The sequence below is a fragment of the Thunnus thynnus genome, chromosome 12 (assembly GCF_963924715.1).
Source record: "Thunnus thynnus chromosome 12, fThuThy2.1, whole genome shotgun sequence".
NCBI classification, from domain to species: Eukaryota; Metazoa; Chordata; class Actinopteri; order Scombriformes; family Scombridae; genus Thunnus; species Thunnus thynnus.
The window spans coordinates 2,346,981-2,370,829 of NC_089528.1; the positions used below are offsets into that span (position 1 = coordinate 2,346,981).

The 23,849-nt window shown below is 39.7% G+C and overlaps 2 protein-coding genes across 3 annotated transcripts in view; one reads left to right on the plus strand and one right to left on the minus strand.

The window, feature by feature from the left end:
• Positions 1–276: 276 nt before the first annotated feature.
• On the minus strand, positions 277–22,476 carry LOC137193590 (uncharacterized). 2 transcript variants are annotated; one of them, XM_067604818.1, is made up of 5 exons: positions 22,359–22,476; positions 20,199–20,322; positions 2,120–2,222; positions 1,741–2,015; positions 277–1,623 (listed from the first exon to the last, which is right to left on the minus strand). In XM_067604818.1, exon 5 carries the CDS (start codon positions 1,377–1,379, stop codon positions 600–602), a length of 780 nt encoding a protein of 259 aa, XP_067460919.1. In that variant the 5' UTR covers positions 1,380–1,623; positions 1,741–2,015; positions 2,120–2,222; positions 20,199–20,322; positions 22,359–22,476; the 3' UTR covers positions 277–599. The 2 variants fall into 2 exon arrangements, with proteins under 2 accessions (XP_067460919.1, XP_067460918.1); XM_067604817.1 differs by lacking the exons at positions 20,199–20,322; positions 22,359–22,476 and having other exon boundaries at positions 2,120–2,343.
• LOC137193589 (junctophilin-1-like) overlaps positions 22,434–23,849 on the plus strand; it is a 56,112-nt gene continuing 54,696 nt past the window's right edge. The window contains exon 1 of the mRNA XM_067604816.1: positions 22,434–23,054. Coding sequence (XP_067460917.1) covers positions 22,676–23,054 — 379 coding nt within the window. The 5' untranslated portion in view covers positions 22,434–22,675. The remainder of the gene's footprint in view (positions 23,055–23,849) is intronic.

Here is a 23,849-nt window from a genome sequence, read left to right on the forward strand (position 1 = left end):
CCCTCCAGAAGTCCCTTTTTTTGGTCTTCTGTAGCAGAAACCTTTGAAGAAGCCTCCCTCCCCACCAGAAGTCCCTCTTTTTGGTTGTCTGGCAGAAACCTCTGAAGACGCCTCCCTCTCCTCCAGAAGTCCCTCTTTTTGGTCCTCTGTGGCAGCAACTCCTGGAGAACCTTCCCTCCCCCCCAGAAGTCCCTTTTTTTAGTCTTCTGTAGCAGAAACCTTTGAGAAGCCTCCCTCCCCCCCAGAAGTACCTTTTTTTGGTCTTCTGTAGCAGAAACCTTTGAAGAAGCCTCCCTCCCCACCAGAAGTCCCTTTTTTTGGTTGTCTGTGGTAGAAACCTCCGAAGAAGCCTCCCTCCCCCCCAGAAGTCCCTCTTTTTGGTCCTCTGTGGCAGCATCTCCTGGAGAAACCTCCCTCCCACCCCAGAAGTCCCTTTTTTTGGTCTTCCGTGGCAGAAATCTACGAAAAAGCCTCCCTCTCCTCCAGAAGTGCCTCTTTTTGGTCCTCTGTGGCAGCAACTCCTGGAGAAGCCTCTCTCCCCCCCAGAAGTCCTGCTTTTTGGTCTGCCGTGGCACAGAGACATTGCTATTATTTACTCTTCAGAGGGACAATGGAAGCAGCATGACATTGTCCTCCAAATGCCATGGAAGAAGGCACACACTTTCTTCTTCTTCTTCATCTTTCTCTGAACTCCGAAGTCCTCCAACTCCTCCTGCAGGACTTCTAGCTTTGGCTCCATGTATACAATCACGTTGGTCTCCAGTCTTCAGGATGAGGATGTCCTCACAGTGGCTGTCACTTCGTCTGGAGATGTCTGGAGAAGCCTCCCTCTCCTCCAGAAATCCCACTTTTTGGTCCAGCTCTGGCTCCATGTGAACGATCATGTTGGCCTCCAATCTTAACATGGATGTCCTCACAGTGGTTGTCTCATCCAGTGAGACCTCTGGAGAATCTTCCTTCTCCTCCAGAAGTCCCTCTTGTGACCCTTCCGACGTGCTGAGCTGAGGCTGAGGTCTGCATGCGGCAGTCTGCACTCTATTGTCCATATCCTGGATTGCAAAGATGACATTCTCTCTTGCAGAGAACAAGCTGTCATCATAGTCCATTATGAGAAAGGTCTTGGAGTGATGGTCAAAATCCTTTAAGATGGATTTGACCATGAATCTTGGTGCTAAAGTGCAGACCCTGAGTAAAGGAGCTGCAGAGAGAGGTCCGTACTGAGGCAGAAAGGGAGCTGCTGAGTCACTCAGCAGTCTCCCAACCTCAATGATGGCTGCTTCAATTTGGTCTGCAGACTCTGGTTCCTCCAGAAGGAACTTCAGAGTGGTGTTTATCACCTCCTGGATGACTGCTCTGAGAGAGTTCTCCTGGCTTCGCATCCCCTGAAGACACGGGAGGAATGTGAGATCCACCAAAATATTTCAGCAGCTTGCTGAACAGTGATGGTGGATATGTTCACACAGCCTCCTCTGCTTTTGGTCGGAAGACTGTAACAAACATCTGAAGGCCCTCCAGTGTGACCTTCCTGTTCAGCAGCTGTGAAAGCTGCCTCTCCTCGTCCAGCTCTTCTTGGACCTCCTGCTTCATTTGACTGAGACAGAATCTCCTTGCTGTTGTCCAGGCCTGTCAACAACATTCAGTTAGTTTCAACAATAAGATAATAAAGGTTTATAGTAGACTTGTGTTACACACAGGTTTACATATCAAACTACAGTCTGAAGATTCACTATATTTACTCACCAGTTCAGCCATGAGATGTTTTGTCTCGAGTCTGCCATCATCATTCATCATCATCATTTCCTGAAACCTGTAAAAATAAAAAAATATTGTTATTTTCTACAACTGTTACATGTTCGTAAAAAAGGCTGTAATATAACATGTCAGTTTTCTATCAGTATATGATGCAAATAAACAGTCAGTTTGACTTCATCACAAGTCATCATCTGTCTGACAGTTAAATGATCGGGGACTTGATCCTGCTGCTTCAGGAGCACAAACTGCCTGAGCATCATCTTCTGCAAGACAGATTCAGCAAACAATTAGCTCACAGCAACACCATATTATACTCAAATGTAACATTAAATTGAACAGTGTACCTTTACATTTGACAGTGACTTACTTCTGCTTGGTAGCAGCATTGCTCTTCTTCAGAGAAAGAGGATGGTCTCATTTGTTGGACTTGTTTAAAGACAGTGTTGGCGTCCATTTTGAGAGATGTCAGTCTTCAACAGAGAGAAAAAAACAATCAATCAGTAAAGTAAACAATCAGTAAACAGGTTTGTCGAACACAATGAACAAATATGTCGGTTCAGAGGGTTTGGACAGCTGAGCAATCAGATACCAAATGATTGAGAATGTGCAAGAGTTCTTCAAGTTAAGAACATTCAGAATGTAGATGTGTGTGATGTCATCAACATTCTTGACACATTAAAGGATGGAACTGCTGATATGCAAATGAGGGAACCGAACCCAGGTCTGAGCTTAACTCCGCCCACTGCATAATTTTGAAAAATGCTAAAAAGTGGTCAAGAAGCAACATGCCAAATCAAAATGAATGCTATGTTTTTCTACATTTTCTTTACCTCAATATGCAAATAATGAGTTCAAAACGTATATTGTAGCACCATGCCCTTCACCACAAGATACTATATTCACCAGCATTCACATACCACAGTATTAAGTAATAATTTTAGACTTTTTAGTGTCTGTTAAAAAACACTTTTCACAAAAATATAAAGACTTATGAGTTTATTTCTGGGTATCGCTTACTGTTTGTAATTGGTTGATAAACTTTTGAAGGTGTGGATGATGCCCTTAACCAGCCAGAACCCTTCAATGCTAAATTGGATTGCAACCAAATTTGGGAATGTTGTACATAAAGCTACACTGCACCAGTGTGTAACATTTGATTTAATTCTACCCACAGTAATTATAACATGTTATTTCTTCAATTCTGTTGTCTTTAATAAAATGATACTTGGTACAAAAGTTCTCCATGAGAATCTGCACAACATATTGAATCATGGCACCAATAGCCCCACCCTGTGGTCATGAGTAAAACACCAACATATTACTTATTCACTGCCATATCTCTTAAATGTAATATTCCATGGTAACCAAATTCTGCAAAGTTCTACAGATGGGGATGCTGAACAAGTGCATTGTATTTGCAGCAATATTTTGCAAGTTATTTCAGCTCTTCCCAGATTAAAAATGATTTACAGAATTTAAAAAAATCAGAAAACCATGTAAGCCACCCTCTGTGTGACATAGAATAAATAGGAACATTAGAGCACGTATATTATTGATTTGATTTATTGACTGGGACAGTGTGCAGTTTTAAACATTGAAGATGCACTACACTGGAGTTTGCTTGAAGGTAATTTGCATCCATAGTCCCCCACAATCAAAACATACAACAGCACAACAACAAACAGTACAAACAGTGCAAAAAAAACAAAAAAACAAACAAAAAAACCCAAAACAAAACAAACACACAGAACACACCATACAAAACACAAAAAACAAAGCTACACACAACAGCACATCACATACACCCACAATGTCAATTAGAAATAATAATGTGGTGATGTTAGTCCCCATAGGATCCATTTCATTGTAGTAAGACCATTTTTTTAAACTTGACCTCACTGTATAAAACAACCTATTGTGACCTCTAGGATAATCACAGCCTCATGAAACTTTACAAAAGCAAACTAGAGACTGAGGGCATTCAGAGGATGTATGGCTTTCCTAGGTTGACAATAAGGGGGTTTCTGAGCAATTTCCAGAACAGTGCTCACCATCCAATTGCTGAAAAATGCAATTCTTACAGAAATGTCCAAATGTCAAAAGTTTTTGATACCAAATCACAGCATGAATTTTTCTGTGGTGTTCCTCAAGGTCTTGGTGTTTTAATGTGGTATTTTGGAGGGATTTTGACCACTTCTGTCAATTCTCGAGTGTTCAAAAATGGTTACATTTTGCACCAAATCTGTGTAACAAATAGTATCAACCCAAAAATTGCTGCAACAACTTATGAGACATAATTAAGCATCGGAATGGCCATCATATACTTCCATCATAATGTTCTAAACCCTTATACACTCTAAACTTTCAAAATTTGAATAGGCACCTAACCAAAACACAATGTTCATTACAAATTTATTACTAGGAAAACTTGACACACAGTGCTGAACTGCATCTCAAATTTTAAAATTCTATGTGGTATATACTGTTGATCAGCTGTCTCCCCATAAACATCCCCTGTTCCCCCCAAAAATGGGTCTATGGTAGGGGAACAGGAGTGGAAGAGGTTAAAATGGCCACCCCTCTGGAGTTGAAATGGACAGAGAAGATTTGATTAAATTGTGGTGTTCTTAATTTATTTCTTAATTTATGATCAGTCAGATTCAGATGTATGAGTTTCTTGTAAAAGGCATATATCTCCTTGTAATTTGTTTATGTGGTTGAGTACCTTAAGGCTTTTTTGCCTGTATTTTTATGTGTAGATGGGTAAGCAAGTGTTCTTCCATAAGTGAAGAACATGTAGAGCATTTTCATAAATCATACAAGTCAGCATCATCATCAGGGTGAGGGGGCAGCTAGAAAAGCCAGGGGGTTATTTTATTGTCACGGAAGAGTTTGTCATCAATGTATAACTTATCGACTGAAATAACTGCTTTTTTCCTTCTTGCATGTTCTGTTTTCTGATTGGGAGTAGTATTTTGTCTGTCCAGGATTTCTTGGGGGAACTGGTCCTTAAGTCCATAGTCTGTGCCTTTCAGTTGTCTGCTGTGACATTGTACCTGTTGTTTTGTTTGAAATGTTCAAATTTTGCCACTGTTTGCAGGGTTTTTCGCTCTTATGTGTTGTACTCGATGTAATGTAATGTCATTTACTGTGTTTGTTGAGATTTGTTTGCTTGTCATGTGTTCGCTCTGGGATGCTTGAAAAAACAAAGTTGTCTCCCATGCTGCGTGATTATAGATCGAGTATGGTTTCTTTCATGTCTTTGCTTTAGCCATGGAGGCAAGCTGAGTTGTGAGGGTGGTAACGGACTGTTGGAGGGATTTGTTTTCTTTAGCTAGTGTGGTCAGTTGTTCCTAAGTGAATTCCAGGCTTTTACGTAGCTGCTGGAATGTGTGTGTTTTTCCTGCTGTGAGCAAACTTTTGTTGACAGACAGATAGAAACTTTGATGGCATAAACTAAGTTCATATGCAAAAGATTATTCTTGATTCTTAAGTCAAGTACTCTGAGAAAATGGTTCTGGGCACTGCACCCCCACACGTTTCCACTTAATCTGGTTGATTGCATCAGGGAACACTTGTCATTATATAAGATTTGTTCTTTGGTATTATTTATACCCATCTGCTGCTACCTGCTCATTTACACTATTGTATGTTGTGCATGTTGCATGTTTTTTAATGGTGTGTTGTGCTATGTGTAGTGTACTTTTACTGTACTTTGGGAGGAGCTAAAGACAAATTTCCACTGAGGTGGAAAATATGGTCAATTTAATCAAATCTAATCTAATATAATCTAATCTAATTAGACCAAATTAGGTTGACTTTGGGTGGAGCTAAACTGGGAATAGAACTTTCCTACAGCAGACAGTTTGACTATTGTCACTCACCATCAGTATTTCAAAACCCCCTTCACCCAGTGGTGTATCCTTACATGTCAAAATGTAAGGATACCACTGTCCTATTTCAAAGCGCCCCATAGAACTAGTTCCACTCCTGTCTGGATGGCATGTTTGGTCTGAATTATGGGTTTTACATGATGCAATACACCACAACACAGCTGCTGTGTGCTGCATTTCAAACTCTTGTTCTGGGATATCAGTAGTACAGACAGTGTGCTGGGTGGTGTGTTTGCAAAAGGAGGGAAATCCAGCAGAGGCTGTGTCCTAATTCATGGGCTGCATCATTCGAAGGACATGGTCTACAAAGGCGTGGTCTTCGTAGACTGCGGAAGCTGAACCAAGCATTGTTAAATGAGACAGTCTGGTCTACAGAGGATTTCCAGCTGTGTCACTAGCTGTTCCCACCCTTACCCTTGTGTCACGAAGCAGCGCTCCTGTCACCTAGCAACCTTGTCAACTGCAGTTGACACAGATAGTAGAAACTGAGTCAAGAATTTTAATTTTATTATTTTGGCAGCCCAACAGCCAGGTCCAACAGCACCAACAGGGACTCCCTGCTCAGCTGAACCAAAATATACGTAAACACATTTTCTAATATTTATAAAATTTATTATAACCCTGTTATTTGACTCCTTATGTACTTTATTTTGCTGTGGTTAAGACCACTGCAAATGAAATAAACAATGTATTAATAAACAATTACTTGATTTACATTCATTCAATATTTTTTATTTTTCAACTAATCTCTCAAGTAGAGAGAACCATTCTCTCTCTGCTCTCCTCTCCTCTGCCTCTCTCTCTCTCTTGCTGACAGCAGCAGCTCAGCTTCAACACAACTACCTGACTAAATACTCTCAACTCAAAGCTCCACTAACACTTTTTTTCTCACAAAAAAATGACCTCATTGACAGAAGGATACTGTAATGTAGCTATAATAAAAATCCAAACTCTTATGTAGCTTAATAAAATAAAACTAAATTTAACATAGAATGATCTTTTCTTTTAATACCTTTATATTTATTGAAATGTAGTGATACCTGTACATATAGAGCCCCAGAGGCAGCGCTGTTGTTCTGTCCAGTAAAAACATGAAGCTTCACATGTCCGAAAACGTCTAAGCAGATTTATAGGTCATAGTTGGATAAACTGACCCCATATTGGGAATCTAAAAACTTAATAAAGTGATATATTGACAGTCCTACAGCGAAAATTACAACAGTTTAGCCTTGCTCAAAATCTCTGCCATTGCTGCTGCCAGTTGGTGTAGACTGCATTCTGGGATAGATTCAATCCTGAAGGATCAATTCGTTGGATCCTCCAAATTTCGGCAAAGAAGGCTGCATTTCTCAGCCACATTTGAAGGAGCCTTTGAAATGGAACAGCCTTGGTCACACCACTGTGGTGCATGCAGTCCTCAAACACAGCCTTCAAAGGATGCAGCCTCTGAACCTAACATCTAGTTAGGTTTTACAGGTAATGAGAAGCATCATTTATGTAATTAGATCCACCTCTGCTTCTCCTGCAGGGACATGTCAAAACATCAGCTGTGAAAAAGGCCTTGGGTTAAGGCTGAAACATGCTTTTCTGGGTTGTGTCAGAGTGGATTAAGTACAATCTTGAGATACTTGGGATGCGATCTGATACCCATACTACCATACTATTTAGCATGCCAGGAAAAGATTAAGTTCAATTCAATTCAATTTATTTATATAGTGCCAAATCACAGCAAAAGTCATCTCAGGGCACTTAGTTTGTCCCAATACATAGTATGTCCAATGCAGTATGCCAAAAGTACCAGGACGTCCTATTACATCCAGTCGCATTTTGCATTATGCAAGCCAGCATGCTTTTCTGAATATTTCCACAATCCTCTGGACAGCAGAAGATACATCACATCGACTGAGCCACTGAGAGAGCACAAACCAATGGCAGAGCATTGACAGTGCAATGACGGAATCTGGAATAACAGATGAAGTAGTATGTCCCAATTGTATGCATACTGCATGCATACTGCATGCAACAGTACGTACTTTGTAAGGGCAGCTGTAGTATGAACTAAAAGTAAAAAGTAGATGTATGTGATTCGGAATGCAGCATTACTTGAGTATTTCCATTTTATGCTATTTTATACTTCCACTCCACTACATGTCAGTGGGAAATATTGTACTTTCTACTCCATTACATTTATTTGACAGCTTTAGTTACTTTTCAGATAAAAATTTGACACAATGGACAACATAACAAGCTTTTAAAATACAACACTTTGTTAAAGATGAAACTAATGGTTTCCAAACTTTTTGGCTTTTGACATCTTACAAAAAGAAATGTGTAGTCAGGGTCACATTTCAGATGTCTGAGTTGTCAACAGCTCCACCAAATAGTGATTTTTCTATCTAAACTTCTCACATGTTTTTTTTTTTTTCAATAAATGTTCAAATAATCCAATATTTCACAAAAAATCAAAGATCAGAGAAAAAGTCAAAAAACTGAATACAGATTTGTGTATCTGAACTTTGTTTTTTCTTCTTTCTTCTCCCGTTAATCATCTCACAACCCCTCAGAATTATCTGATGACCCTTTGGAGGGGCCCGACCCCTTGGTTGGGAACCACTGGACTAAACTAGCTAAATGTGTAGTTCAGTGTAGTACACTTACAGTGATCATGTCTGTCTGGGTCAAATTGATCACTATAAGAGGATGATTATTATAACTGAAATTTTTTTCTTTTTCTTTATTTCTCATGCAGATTACCATCTAATTGACATTTGTATATTTATTACACAATGTAAAGTAATGAAACGGGTCAGCTTCGCTATTACCTGAATTTTACTGACTGTTTCAAAATACAGTACAGCTGTTTCAAACGCTTGTTGTTTTGCTGCATCTTGATGGCTCGTGTTTGTCATAAGCATCAAGGAGACTATGTTTTTCATTCACAGACAATGACTTTCTCTTTCCCATCATTATTTCTGCACCAGCCACAGGTAACCAGCTGGCAGCAGATGGGTTGTGTGTTTAGGCTGTGGGGGTGGGGGCCGCAGTGGCCCACAGCAAGAAAGTTGAACCAGAATCAACTTTTGGAGAAACGCAACCCGTAACACTGCAGTGCCCAACCATAGCCGGCGATCTGACTGATTAGAGCTGTACAACCCTGCCATGAGGGAGGACAAAAACATTACTAGGAAAAGGGGAAAACATTTCTCTTCATTTGATAATGTTAAAAGTTAAGTTAGGATTTAATGTCATATTCCTGACTCATTTTAAAAAAGATCAGAGAAAGAGAGAGAGAGAGAGAGAGAGAGAAAGAGAGAGAGAGAAGCTAGCTAGACAGTAGATGAGGAGAGCGAGCAGTGGTAGTGAGAAAGCAGGTGAATGAAAGGAATAAAATGTTATTTTCTGATTGTTTCATGGCGGTTACAAATAAACACACTCACAGCCTGCACCTCCACACAATCCTGTGGAGGTGTGCCGCAACGCCTGCTAATGGTGCCGCAGCCAGTAATTGCATATCATACATGTATCATGGGAGTAAAACTGAATCACCATAGTTTTAAAAAAAAAAAATTCCATATGTTTTCATGTATGAAAAGACCCAAAATGAACACTGTAAGCAGACTACTTGATTGTTGTAAGCAAATTTGTATAGGAATGATTCTGTCCCGAGCTTTTTGATCCATATTAGTGGGTGATCACTTTAAGCATTATCGCATGAGCAGTTTCCACTGTATTTCAAACTAGCTCCACCTCCAGCAGCTACAATAGTAATATGCTGCTTACACATTGATGCTTCAGTATTAATAATCTAATTAATAATTTAATGTGTCATAAGATTAACACATTCTAGGAAGTATTCATTCATCACTGTCTGCAGTTGTTATGTGATTATATAATCATATGATGGCAGATGCTACAAAATAACACAGAGTGAAAATGTGAAAAGTGACTCATTCAAAAGCACTGATTTCTCTTTGGTGGAATGTTGTTTTGTTGTCATCACATGCTGAGGTCATGCATTGGATATTACTCACAATCTTTTGGGAATTACTGAACATTCAGTACTTTCACTGCAAGATTACAGCAGCCTATCAGGTGCTGTGTGGATATAAAAAAGATGTATTCGACACCATAAGATGAACTGTAAATATAACACCATATCACTGAATTGAAACCGTTTCATAGGTCTGTTTTGGAGCTGTGTAATAGTATGTATTCGTGTGTGTGTGTGTGTGTGTGTGTGTGTGTGTGTGTGTGTGTGTGTAGGAGGAGAGCTCAGAGCCTTCACTACCATATAAAGAAAAACTCAGACTTGGTCAGGAGGCATACGTCTTTATTTCAAATGTGTTTTTTTCATCTTTTCTTGACCAAAAAGTTCAACAATCTGTTCCTAGAAAACTAAATCATAGCAACAGTACTATAAACAAACCACTCTGCCAAATTTGACTTTGGCAAGATGCACAAGGTTAACAGTATGACTGCTATCATAAAAATGTAGACTGTGGTAGTAGGATTATAATAATCTGTTGATATAAAACAACAGGTGTTCAGCCGTGAAAGCAGTAATCCAAGCATTAAAGTGCAGGTTACAGGTTAATTACTTACTAATATGTTTCAGATATAATTTTTACTAATCTTATGTTGGAGTTTGATTGAATTGCTTAAGTTGTGCTCAACTGTGCATACTACCCTGATGAGAATGCTTTAAGCTTACATGACTCACAATGAAAGCTCACAAACTCAGAACTTGAGTTCTGTTTCAGTGCTTACAGGCTTCAAAACAAAAGTTATGATATTGTAACCCTAGTTCTATGAGTACAGGTGGAGCCCTCCACTCGACTCTATTCTCCTCCAATCACACTCACGTTTTCGCCCACTGAAATTTGCATAAACGTAGCCAGCCAATCAGGACGTGTGTACCTGAATACGTGTAGAGCCCACAGTATATAAGGCAGCGAGACCACTGTCTGCCATCCCACAACCTCCTCAGCCAGTGCTGTAAGAGCGGCAGTGCCTCTAGGTGGAGGGTTCTGCCTGTACTTATAGAACGAGGGTTACAATATCATAACCTTCAGTCTATTTCACACAGGCTCCACCCGCCACTGGACTCTATAGGTACAGTGAGTGGAGCCCAATGAATGAACACCCTGCCATGACAGAACATCAGACCCACCCTCAATGATCCTGACATGCTAAAGGTTAGTCGCCACAGCCCACCTACTTTTTATAACCAAGGCTGCATGAGCAGAGAGGTAGGGGCCCCCAGGCAACCCATGTAGTATGCAACTGAACTGGGTGGAGCCATGGCCTAACCTCACAGAGGTCGACCAACAAGCAACAGACCCCCTGCACACCTCATATCTGGGTCATAAAGGTGCATGGAAAAATGCAGGTGTATGCTCAGTGGGGGGGGTCAGATGAAACACAATTGACACATACCCACCCTTTTCACCAGTCCTGAGTGGTTCCAGCAAGCATAGACCCTGAAAAGGAGCCCTATATGTCCATGAGGTAGAACAGTATGGACGAGTAAGGCTAAGACCACAACATTGCCATGCATATATGATGAGTGTCCTCAACACTCATCCCACTAAACAAGGCCACCGACACTGCCACACTGCATCTACAGTGTGCGCAGACCACAGTAGGAGGGTCTCTTCCTGCCTGCCTATAGGCTTGGGAGATGCACTCAAAAAGCTACCTAGCAAGGCATTTCTTGGCTAGGGCTTTACCTGCCACACCATTCCCATAGCGCATGAACAGCTGACATGTGCATCTGATTGAGGCCGCGCATTCAGTATAGCATGCCAATGCATGAATTAGGTAAAGCAGATGCAATTTCATTTCCCTGTCCCCCGCATAGGGTGGAGGACAAAATGCATCCAGCTGAATAATCCTTGACCTGAAAGAACTCCGTATGTTCTCGGGAACAAAGGAGGGATTTTGTCTTAGAGTAACTCCACTGCAGTCACTGCAAAGCAGCATGCAGCTGAGGTGAACCGACAGCGTTAGCATCATAGACAGTGAACTTTCCAGCAAACACTGCAAAAAGGAGAGAATAGAACCGACTGCACATGTCAGGGGATCTAACCTTTCCTCGCACCAGCACCCTGTGGTAAATATATCATATTCTCACAATAAATGGTAAATGGACTGTACTTGCATGCGCCTAGGCTTCCAACCACTCAAAACACCTTTTACACTACGAGTTACATTCACCCATTCATACACATTTATACGCTGATGGCAGGGGCAACCATTCAAAGTCCCAACCTGCCCATCAGAGGGAATCTAATCATTCACACACATTCATACAAAGATGACACAGCCATCAGGAGCAATTTGAGCTTCAGTATCTTGCCCAAGGATACTTCCACATGCGGATTGGAGGAGCCGGGAATTGAACCGATCTTCCAATTAGTTGACGCTCTACCTCCTGAGCCACAGCCATCACAGTCTGTTCTTAAAAAAATAAAAACAAAAAAAGCTTACTAAGTGCACAAGTTTTAATTCTGGTGACATGCAGGTGATGTTCTTGATGCTGTCCTCTGCTCACACAGGGTACCACACCCACCCACTATGCTTTGTTGACCAGCAATCCTGCAACAGAGTTTTCTTGCAGTTCATCACTCTTATCTTCCAAGACAGATGCAACAGCAGCACCTGCCAGCGAGTTATCTGTCTCTGGGTCACTCTTACTTGATCTTGCTGATGTAACCATCAGTCAACCTTACAGCTACCCAGCTGCCAGCCAACACACCCCTGTTGTAGAGAGCCAGCATCTACCAGCACCCACCGTACCTGCTGCTGCATCTACCAGCCAACAAGTGACTACTCCTGAGGGGTGTTCCATCAACGCAGCTAAAGAAAGCTGCGCTTACTTGAAAAAGCCTGGCTGGAATTAACGTCAACTTTCACTTGAGGCTCAAGACGTTCCAATAATGCAGCTTAGCTGCGTCTAGTCAACGCTAAGTCCATCCAGGCTGGAATAAGCTTGAAGTGTGTGCATGCACAGAGTACATAAGCAGCCCAGAACAGTCGATTGTTGAAAAGAGGAAAAAACTAAAGTGGTTTTCTTCTTAGCAGCAGAACAAACCCGCTGATGACACTATATGAAGAATATAAAGGAGTTTTCACCAAAAAGGGCAGAACTGCTACAATTAACAAGGTGAAGGAGATGACTTGGCACAAAATTGATGACAGATTAAATGCATACCTGTAGGCAGGTAATGATGGCCTAAAGGTTAGAGGAGTGAATTTATTATTAGAAGGTTGATGGTTCAATCCCACATCCAGCTTAATGAGTATGGGTGGGGAAAGTGAAGAGCGGCACTTGGCTCTTGGTTCATTCAGTAGTATTGCCCTTCAGATCAGTGACTGTGGTTATATTATCACTAGGCTAGATAATATCAGATGTATAATTAAAATTATAGTGTCAGCAACTTAAGAGAACCAACTTACAAACATTATCAAACTCTTTGACACATATTCCCTTTCACAAAATGTCCATTAACAAGTGTCAATGAAAGTTAAAAATTAAGTTGCAGTTGGAGATGAAGAAACCGCTTAGAACGATCACATCTGTGCGGGTCAAGTATCACTATAATATCGTAACCTTTTCTTTTTCTTTATTTCTCATGTAGAATACCATCTAACTGACATTTGTATATTTATTAGCCTACATGAATTTACAGTACAGCTGTTTCAAACGCATTGTGAGCATTTTTGAAGCGGAAGGTTCTGACCTTTGACAATGACAAGTTCCTTCTTTTCCCCATCGGCAGAAAACAGGCAGTATACATTTAAACACAGCAGAAGGTCATGGTTTGGACTTTATTTAATTTTATTTTTGTCTTCACAGCTTGAACAAAATGAGTGAATGATTAAGTAAATAACTACATAATAACGCTGGCACACTTTTATTTCTTAAATTATAAACGCTAAGCTTTTAAATAAAACGGTGCAGTCCAATACAGGAATGACCACAAATAAAATGGGGATTTACTTAAGTATTTTTGTAAAAGTCCCTCACAGTTCTTCTATTTTATGTTTCCTGAACACAGACAAGTAATGCGAATGCGAAAAGACACTTGATGGAACCGTCTTTTGAGAGTCTGTTTCCGTCTGTTTTTCTCTGACATTTTTCTTTGAAAGGGGCAGGCTAGTTCTGCTGACTACGTTACATGGTTACTGAGCTGGGACTCATATTAGCCGCAGTGATGGAACGGAACTCTCACTTGAATTAGCGAAGCTGTCACGGGTATAGGAAGGACCCAATAGCAGCACAAATGACACTGGTTTAAACTCAGCAGTCTTTATTTCACACAATGTCAAGGAAATATTAGCACGGTCGGAGAAACACAGTTTTTGAACCCCGATCCTCAACTCCCACAGCGGACAAAGACCAGGGAACAGGCAGGCAGAACTCAGAGTCAGGGACAGAAGGCTGGTGGGTTTACCGGGGCAGAGACGAGGAGCGATGGTCGAAGACAAGCTGATCAGAAACCAGGAAGGCAGTCCAGTGAAGAGAGCAAGATGACTGAGCATAGTAGTGTAGACAATCTGACAAGGAGGGAGTGGGCCGAGGCAGCTTATATACTGGCTGATTGCAGATGATGAGCAGGTGGGAGCGCCAGGTGAAGGTGGTTGAACTAATGAGGGGTGTGGCAGAGCAGAGAGTGAGACTGAATGATTGGATGATTCCCACAGCAACAGGTGAGGGGGAGAGCAGACTCTGACAGAAGCTTATCGAAATAAGCCAGGCTATCCCATTAGCCAGCTTGATGGAACGTCCCCCTGCTCACAATCCACTTAAACAAGTAATGTGCCCACCTGCAGCATTCCACCAGTCACCTGTGCAATCTGGGACAGCTGGACATGTCACTCCCAAACACGACACCAACTGGCGGTTAGACCATGTTTTAGTACTTTCAACCACATTTACATGCACAAAATATTCTGGTTTTTGCCCTCATTCCAAAAAAGGCTTTGGCTGATGAAAATTAATATTCCACTCATATTCCCATTTACATGCAGAGGATTTTCAGGGTTTCTGTATGCCCCACTGGGAACGGGAATCACAAAATCTCCACAGGCAGTGAAGTAAACCAGCATGGTGAAAATCATTAGTGAGCTGCTGCCTGATATTTATAAGTGACATTGATATGACTAATATTATAAATTTATAGTTACAGGCACATCCACTACCTAGGTTGTCCCATTATGTTTACTACACTGCTGAGCGTTTTTGGTGCATCACACCAAGTCATCACCGTCAGTCAGGATAATAACCAAACCCCTCCATCCCTATCGTGGAGAAGGTGCTCTCTGTTTTTACAGCTCACCCTGGGCAGCTCTCCGCTCTCCTCTCATTCTTCTCCTCTGTCTGCCTTTCTGCTTCAGTATATGTCATTTTGTCTGCACAGGAGTAAACAGGCAAGAGGGCTGTGTGTTGCAAACTGCAGTAAAAACCCCAACTGAGACGCATATTCCGAATGCACTGTATACATGTCCAAAGAATGCTCCTAAAATAAGAATAATACTAGCATATCCCGTATGTTTTAATCGGAAAATGCTGCATTTGGAATAAGGCCTAATTCAGAATGTCCAAAAGGAATATGCTTTTTACATGATCCATATCAAATTCAGAATATTGTCATATTTGGAATAATAGTGGAATATTAGTGTGGATGTAAACATGCCCATTGTTGAACATTATGGGAGTTTAATTTGTAAAAATATTTATCTACTGTTACTATTTCAGTATAGTGTTACCTTTGTGTAATCTGTCTAAATGTGTATGTTAATATTTTCAGATCTCTCAAACATCAAGATGCCCCCTACGACACCAAAGTGTGGCCAAAATTATTGTCAAGTGTACAATGTATGTTTAATTCATTAAAAATCCCCTCAAGAAATGATTAAGGATATATAAAAATACTGTTTTGAATAATTTGTCTAATATGTTTTTTCCACCAAAAACCATTTACTCACATATTTCTTAAAATTACAAATTAAAATTTACTGTGACAGTAATGCAACTAGTAGCCAGTAATTTTCTGTAAACTCACAGTCAAATATTTTAAAGTGCTATATACAGTACAGTTCACTTTTATTTGTCAAAATAACAGACACCCTTAATGTACTCTAAATATATAGTATCAAAACCCTATCTTATTTTTCAAAGGGTTTTTTATGGTCAGGTGAATTTTAGATAGAAGCTTCTAACTGTGAGGTTCTATCTGAGAAATAGATAGAACCTTATAATTCTAATATATATATATATATATATATATATATATATATATATATATATATATATATATATATATATATATTATAAATATAAAAATATCTCAATTAAAACTCAATATTTAATCATCATTAGAGACAAAGGCTGGAATCAAAACTGAGGAACAGTGAGAGAAGGGACTCATTTATTTTGTAATTACGATACATTTAAAGATGTTTGCAGAAGATAACCAAGTTCTTCTCTGTTTGTAAAATTTATGATGAAACCTCCATTTGCAGAATGAAGACTGTGAAATGTGACTGAAAGCCCCAAAATCTAGTAAGTGGACCTTAATACTCATTATTTTTATTTTTATTTTTATTTTAGAGATTAGATTAATTTCACATAGTGTTCTGTGGATTATCCAGAATTCTGGATAATAACAGGGACTGTTACTGGAAAGAGATGTTGCTGTTGATTTTTCTTGTTGCCATTTTTCAATGCTGGGAGCAGCACAAACTAAATTCTATTCAATGTCATTATAATGTGGCAGAGGCAGAAATTTCAGAGACCGATATCTTAAACTGGACTATATAAACAAAAACTATCTCCATGGAGAGATGCCACTAGAGTTGTGCAAAAACATGTCTTATAATTTAGGTGAGCTCTCGCTTTGACATTCAGTTTCCATTCATGAAGCTACACTAAACTTGATGTTGAGGGTTAGTGTATTGCAGCATTTCTTATTCTCTCTTCCTCAGGAAGCTTTGATTATGTGTGTTCAGCTTTAAAAATAACAGGCTCCAACACAACAGCATGAAACATTGTAGTAAAGAGCCAGCGTACCCCTGCACCCCTGCAACACACCCACTGCTGAAATCATAGTTTCTATAAAAACACAATGACGCAGCTCTCTGCTGTTTTCACTGGCTGATACACTGAAGCTGATAAAAGGCAGAGGGAGAGAGACTTAGGGAATAAATGTGAGTGTGCAGCCCTCTTTCTCACAGCTCTACTCATATAAACTCCAGTGACTGATGATTAACTACTCTCTGCCAAGTTGGCGCCTACTGCTATGTTTTTTCTGTTGTCCCAACATTGTATAATATTTTCCTTTTGTTATTAATGGTAATGGAAACAACTGCTTCTCACCTTCTACAGCCAGGACACAATCAAGGTTTTAACATTACTCACATTAAGTGTCACTGTGTACCAGAAACATACTGAACTAGTGCTAACCAACTACAACCCGCCACAGTTTACTCATCCTAGCTCTGTGAAGAGAAGTGTTACAGAAGTTACTGAAAATTAGTAATTAGTTACAGTTACTAGTTACTTCTCTTAAAAGTAATTGAATCACTTTACCAATTACTGCATATAAATGTAATTACTCACTAGGGAAAGTAACTTTTGTATTATAAATATCTGCTTCAACCTTCTTATCAATGCAGACATAGCTATATTATTTTAGTGTTGCTGTGGCTCAGTGTGGGATAAGACAACTGTCAAATCTTATCTATCATTGTATCCATTATCACTATGATGAAAAGTAAGTAGTGGAACAATAAAATACAATAGATATGTTTTGACAGGCCTATTTATTGTATCCTCCACAGGCCCTCAAATCAAGTCAGTTTTAATACTCTTTTGGCAGTGTCAAATAAAATAATGGTTCCTCAGACATTTGACAGTAATTTCTTATCACAATAGACATAATAGATAGGCCACCTGCACATAGACTACACCTCACTAGTGTATTTTTGTCCTTGATCTTGAGGAGGGAAAAATAATGTCCATATTTCCAGGACAGCAAGCTCATATTGCCTGAGTTGTCGGCCATTGTGTGGGCTAAGTTAGTCTAATGCTGATTGATTGATTCACTTGTGTCACCGTAAGGTCAGGTGACGTTAGATCATAAATGGGAAAATCCGAGGAGTAAGGTTAGGCTGTGTTTGTCTGTTACTCTCTGCAGCTGTCCACTATCTTAATGTAAGACAAAAGTAACAAGTAACAAGCCCATTTAAATTTTAATAATTGTAATTGTGTTAGATTTCTTGTAGTGGAATTACAATAGCGTTACTTCCAACACTGGTTATGAGTGCCAAAATGCATCTTTTATACTCTCCTGCTGGCTCGCATGGCCTTTTCTGTGTGGAGATTCTCCCCATGTCTGCGTGGGTTTTCTCCTGTTTCCTCCCACACTCCAAAGACACACAGGAAAGGTTAATTGGCCACAATAAATTGCCTAAAATAAATTGTACTCATAGATTTGATTCATAGCTGTAAACTTCTGAACTTTTTCCACCCACAAACAGATAGATGTGTAACTGCAAACCTTTTTTGTAACCATTGTGACTAAACCTTTGTGCATACCTTCTTTATGCACTCACACATTGGAAATTTTTTTTGTGGAAATCTTTTTCATTTGTTCACAAAATGTCATGCACAGCTACAGATCTCCTTACAGATTCAAAAATTAAGTCTATTTGTTCAGATATTTTTTACACATTCACACATTTTAATGTAATCATGCAAAATGTTGCATGATCCAATGTATGGCCCTAATTTAAGTCCATAAAGAAAAGAGTTGTTGGCCACTAGAAGCGCAATGGTGCAATATTTTTTTTTACAAGAGTTCTTGTGTACGCTTGTGCATGAGCACATAGTGACATGATACACAGCCCACACAGCAGTGCATCAGCAAAGGCACGGAAGAAGACTGCAAGCTAGTAAACCAAGATGTAAACAAGATTTGAACTGTTGCAAAATCTGCTTTGCAAATGTTTTATGAGGAAGAAAATGCATTCAACATTTGTTATACCTCAAGGATACAGGAGTTTTGGTAGAAACACTGAATGTAAACATAATTTTATGTGCATATAAACTCCACAGGGCACCTTCATTTTTATTTCAGGTAATGGCGCAAATTGTGATAATAAAAAGTATAATTTTGGATTATTTGTGGTGCTCAGAAAATGTATTTATTATCCATACGGTTAAAAGTTGAAATGTGTCTAATGCAGCAGCAAAAGGCAGAAAAGAAGAAGACTGAAGACATGGATATAACATAGCAGGTTTAAAAAGAATTTGTCTTTTTACATGTTTTATGAGAGGAAATGCACTCAAGACATTTGTTGCCATTTTGGTGGAAAATAAATGCAATAATAACTTTGTTTACAAGAAAACTCCACAGGGTATTTGTAGGCATCACCTGTTTTTAGTGAAAAAAGCTCTGATAAACTTACTGTATACTACCTGTTCAGCAGCAAACAGCAGACAGACACAGAGACTAGCCGGTGAACATAGTGGTTCATTTAGCAGCTAAAGAGACACATATTTTTCTCAGAAGCTGATGGAAACCAAAGCAGAGCTAATAGGAGAGTGACTATTGGACTATCATCCATCCAAATGAATGAGAATGTTGTTCTGTGTCTTCTGCATGTGTAAACAGGCGACATGTGTAACATGTTGACCATGACAACTTTATAATGCTTCTTCTTATGGGCTTCTTGTTCTGTCCAGAAGTGGCCAAGAAAATCTGCCATCGGTGTAAATTTAATTTATTTTAGACTTAGAAAGACTCAGCTTTCAGATTTTTCAACATCTTACATAAAAAAATCAGTATTTCTTTATGTCAGAATTCTATATTACTAAGACCTAATTTTTGTCTTGATGCTCACAGGTAATCAATTTATCAATATGTCCTTGTCACTGAAGAAAAGTTGAATGGTTTCCAACATCTCCTCAACATTTCAGAGTATTTTAACCTGTCAAGGGGGGAAAAAAGCAAAAAAAAAAACACAGTTCAACACACCTGAAAGTCTCAACCCACAGATAGAAATGACGCAGCAGCTTTCAGCTTAGACTTAAATTGTTTACTATAGTAATTTATTTTAGAAAGCAATTTAATCTGGCTCATGACTTACTCATTGGTTCAGTGAGATTTTTTTAGATGGCACCAAGTGGTCACCAATTGAAATACACAGTATATATATTGCCTGATCATTGTCAGATAAAGAAAAGCAGCCTATTCGCAAATGTAAGTTATGGTTTTAAAGAAAGATTTAAGATCTAATGTGAGCATTTAATGTGAGTCTTTATCTTCCTCAGGAGTAAAAGTTTTGTGTGAAGTTATGTTGTGTGAAATGTTTTTTTGTTTGTTTGTTTTGTTAGTTAGTTTGTTTTTTAATGTTTTAAATTAAAGTTGCATTTGCACTTTGGATAATGTATCTGTGCCCCCGTTTAGTTTAACTTAGTCCTGTAACCGTGGAGCATTTAGGAGAAAAAGAAAACTCAAAATCAGCAGCAGGCTGTGTTTTACCAACCTGAATGTCCAGAAGATGGCAGTGTTGGACAATGCATGGAAATACACCTTTGTTGTTCTCTGAACAGCTGGCATGAGTGGGACAGTGTTACTGCCATGGTCTTGGTTTCCTGAGTTTAAATAACCTGTAACAACAACAACCTTTGTGGGTGTCAGTACTGACAGAAGCTGACAGAAGCTCCAAATGATTTCATGTCAGCATCAGCAGATCATCAATGTTTCAATGACATTACAAATGCAATACTAGTGAAACAAATACCAAACCATAAAATGTGACATTTATTCCTACCATTATTAATATTCTGTTACATAAAGTTTACCATTGGATTCATTGTTTTGCATCTGATAAAAATCACAACACTCAACATTCACAGTTCACTATCACAATAGTTCAACACCATCAGCACAATCTATTAACCAGTACTGCTGTTTGTGAAAATCACTGAGGTGTGTGTTTATATCAAGCTGTGGTTTCTCAGGTCTTAATGTTAATATAAGCTGATTTCAAAATATACACTGCGAGTTAAAGTGTGCCATGTTACAGGTATTTCGAGCCAGCAGCATAAAATGTCAAATCTACAGGCTGAGCTGAGAACCATGTCAGGATCATTTAAATGCATCAATGAGAGCTGTTGACTGGCCTGACATGAAAACTGTCCATCAACATGTGAGGCAGGCCTGTAGACAGGCAGAGAGCAGCATGAAGCTAGTCACAGTTAACGGAAAAAGTACAAGTGGAGTGGTTTTCAAATTAAAAGTACATTTTTTGAGGCTCTTGAGAAATTGTGCATTTTGTAACGTACTGTCAATAGGACAGTTAGGGTAAAACAGTGATCTAATTTGTAATGGTTAGTCCCTTGTATGTGTTCTTTATTCCCAGTGTAATTCTGCTGCAGCTGTATGTGTAGTTTGAGCAACAGTGAGAACAGGTGGTGTCGTTTCTAAATTTAGAAATCAGCCAACTTAACAGCTTCAAATAGACTGGGGTCTGTTTTATGTCTGCACAGGGAAAACATAGACAAATTTTATTTCTGCCCTTCCTAATATGTTGCAGACAAGAGTTGCTGTACAGTCTCAAAAACATATTTTACTAACTTCTTTTATTAACAAGTAAATAAATAAAATAAAATCAAGCCCTGAGCTTTGCAGGGCTCAAACTATCCTAACAAGCCCTGTAAGAGGCAGCTGTCTGGCAAGACTAAGATAATTTTATATATTATATAAAATATATTGTCACTGGAATATGAAGGGGATGTTAATTTTCGTCAGGGCAGATATATTTATGATGCAATTTTACTGTAAAGAAACATGAGATATTAATTTAAAAGGAAAACTTCACTAAAATAAGTTAAATACAGTTAACATGTAAAATCACAGTTCATTTGTGGATGAAAAATCACAGAATTATTTTTACATAGAGACAAGACTGGATTGCATGGCCCCGGACCCCCAGGAGTCCTGCACTCCCAAGATTCACCGCTAAAGCACAATATCAACCATGGCTAACAATTATTTTTATTACCAATTGACCTCCTAATTTATTTTCTCAATTAAATGAATCACTTGATTTGTCTATAAAATGACAGAAAAAGGTAACAATTAGCCATCACAAGTTCCCAGAACCCAACTAGTTTATTGAAATTTCTTGTTTTATCTGACCAACAGTCCCAAAGCTACAGATATTCATACTATTCATACTATTTACTGTCATATATGAAAAATGTCTGTCTTGGCCCTGTCAAAACTGTTTTTCAAACCTTAATCGTGTATTGTGTAACATGCTGCATAATTCTCCACACATTTATGTATAATCATATAGCCAGAAAGTAGACATGGAACTGCTTGGACTCTTGCAATGTGATAGTGGCTGGGTTTGTACAAAGGCTTGTGGGTCACTATAGGCTCCAAATCTTCCTTGTATGTTAATCGTGAAATGATGGGAATGTGTCAACTGTCAACAACTGAGTTTTTTTTTAAATATTATTTATAATGAGACAAATAATGTTGCTGTCCCGTTCATATCTGCGGTTGTATGAGACCACAGCAGGCGATTACTCTATGTATGATATTGACCATATATAATGTATTATGTCCCTCCCGCTTATTCTACATTGGTTGAATATGTTCTGGCCTTTATTCTGAAAAGTCACACAGGAAGTACCGTTTCATTGCATCACGGAAAAATTGGCAGTCTCCACTCCAGGGGGGAGTGGGAGAGTCTTCCAGCACTCGGCAGTGGAGCGACTCTGGCAGCCGTGGCGGCCGCCTCTCATCATCCCACGTCTCGCTCTCAGAAACCGACACAGCACTGCCGATGCGCCCAGCCGCCATCCCGCACCGCTCCCTCCTCACTCCTCCGCCGAGAGCTCGCATCCTCACCGGGGCTACCCTGCCAACAGGACCCGCATCTGAAATAACTTTACACACTCTGGACTTCACTACACGCCTCCGAGTGGTACTTTCACCCTCCGTGTCTGAATGACGGGCGGTCGGTTCGACTTTGACGATGGTGGCACCTACTGCGGAGGCTGGGAGGACGGCAAAGCCCACGGCCACGGTGTGTGCACCGGACCCAAAGGCCAGGGCGAGTACTCGGGCTCCTGGTCCAACGGTTTCGAGGTGGTCGGCGTCTATACCTGGCCCAGCGGCAATGTGTACCAAGGCTACTGGACCCAGGGGAAACGACACGGGCTCGGCGTGGAAACCAAGGGGAGGTGGATTTACCGGGGAGAGTGGGCTCACGGGTTCAAGGGTCGGTACGGAGTTCGGCAGAGCCTGAACACACCAGCCAGGTACGAGGGCACCTGGAGTAACGGACTGCAGGACGGATATGGCGTCGAGACCTACGGCGATGGAGGTGAGAGGGGGACAGGGTGCCTGCTCATGTTAGTCACTGTTGGAACATAATATTTCTATTTTTAGAAACTATAGTTTAGCAAAAAGATTGTGCACGTGCCCGGTGACCACACAAACACCCTCACACTAGTCACGTCTGTGATGAAGTAACGTGTTTATTATCACTTTTATTTAGAAGCTGGGGTGATACTTATAAGCTAATATTATTGCTGTAAACCCTGTAGATTTATTTAAAATTTAAAATAAATTAATATGAATAGATAAATAACATTCATTATCATATATATGAAGAAAGTGTTTTTTATGTGTCTGAGTAGTTGATGGGTGCCATGAATATAGATACACAATTTTGGTGTCTCAGTTAACACACCTAATATTTAAGTCAGATTTATCTTAGAATGAGGGAGTGAACAACCATTCGTGTGTGTGTAACACAGTTTATTGTCTTTCTTCAAGTAGTTGGCTGGATTCCTTACAACATGCTGTATCTGCACATTGCATGTTATTATTCTATTAGAGTATTTGACTTAACTTGTTCCCTCCTTATTGTGGAAAAGGCACTCAGATCCTTGCATGAACGCATGTGTGGAAACCAAATGTGTTGCTCCATGTAAACAGAGCTCCCTGGAAACACCTGCTGCCAAACCTAACTTGGACTACAATTAAATTTAGATCAGATCCTGACCTGAGGACAGACGCAGCGACATGTCTGACCTGTGGAAAAGCTGTAGATATATTTATGCAGTTTTAGATTAGATGTTGAAGGCTGTGGGGTCATTTCTTCGATCCAGCATGC

Coding starts and splice junctions, on each gene's coding strand:
- LOC137193590 (XM_067604818.1), bottom strand. CDS start 1,379: ATGCGAAGCCAGGAGAACTCTCTCAGAGCAGTCATCCAGGAGGTGATA.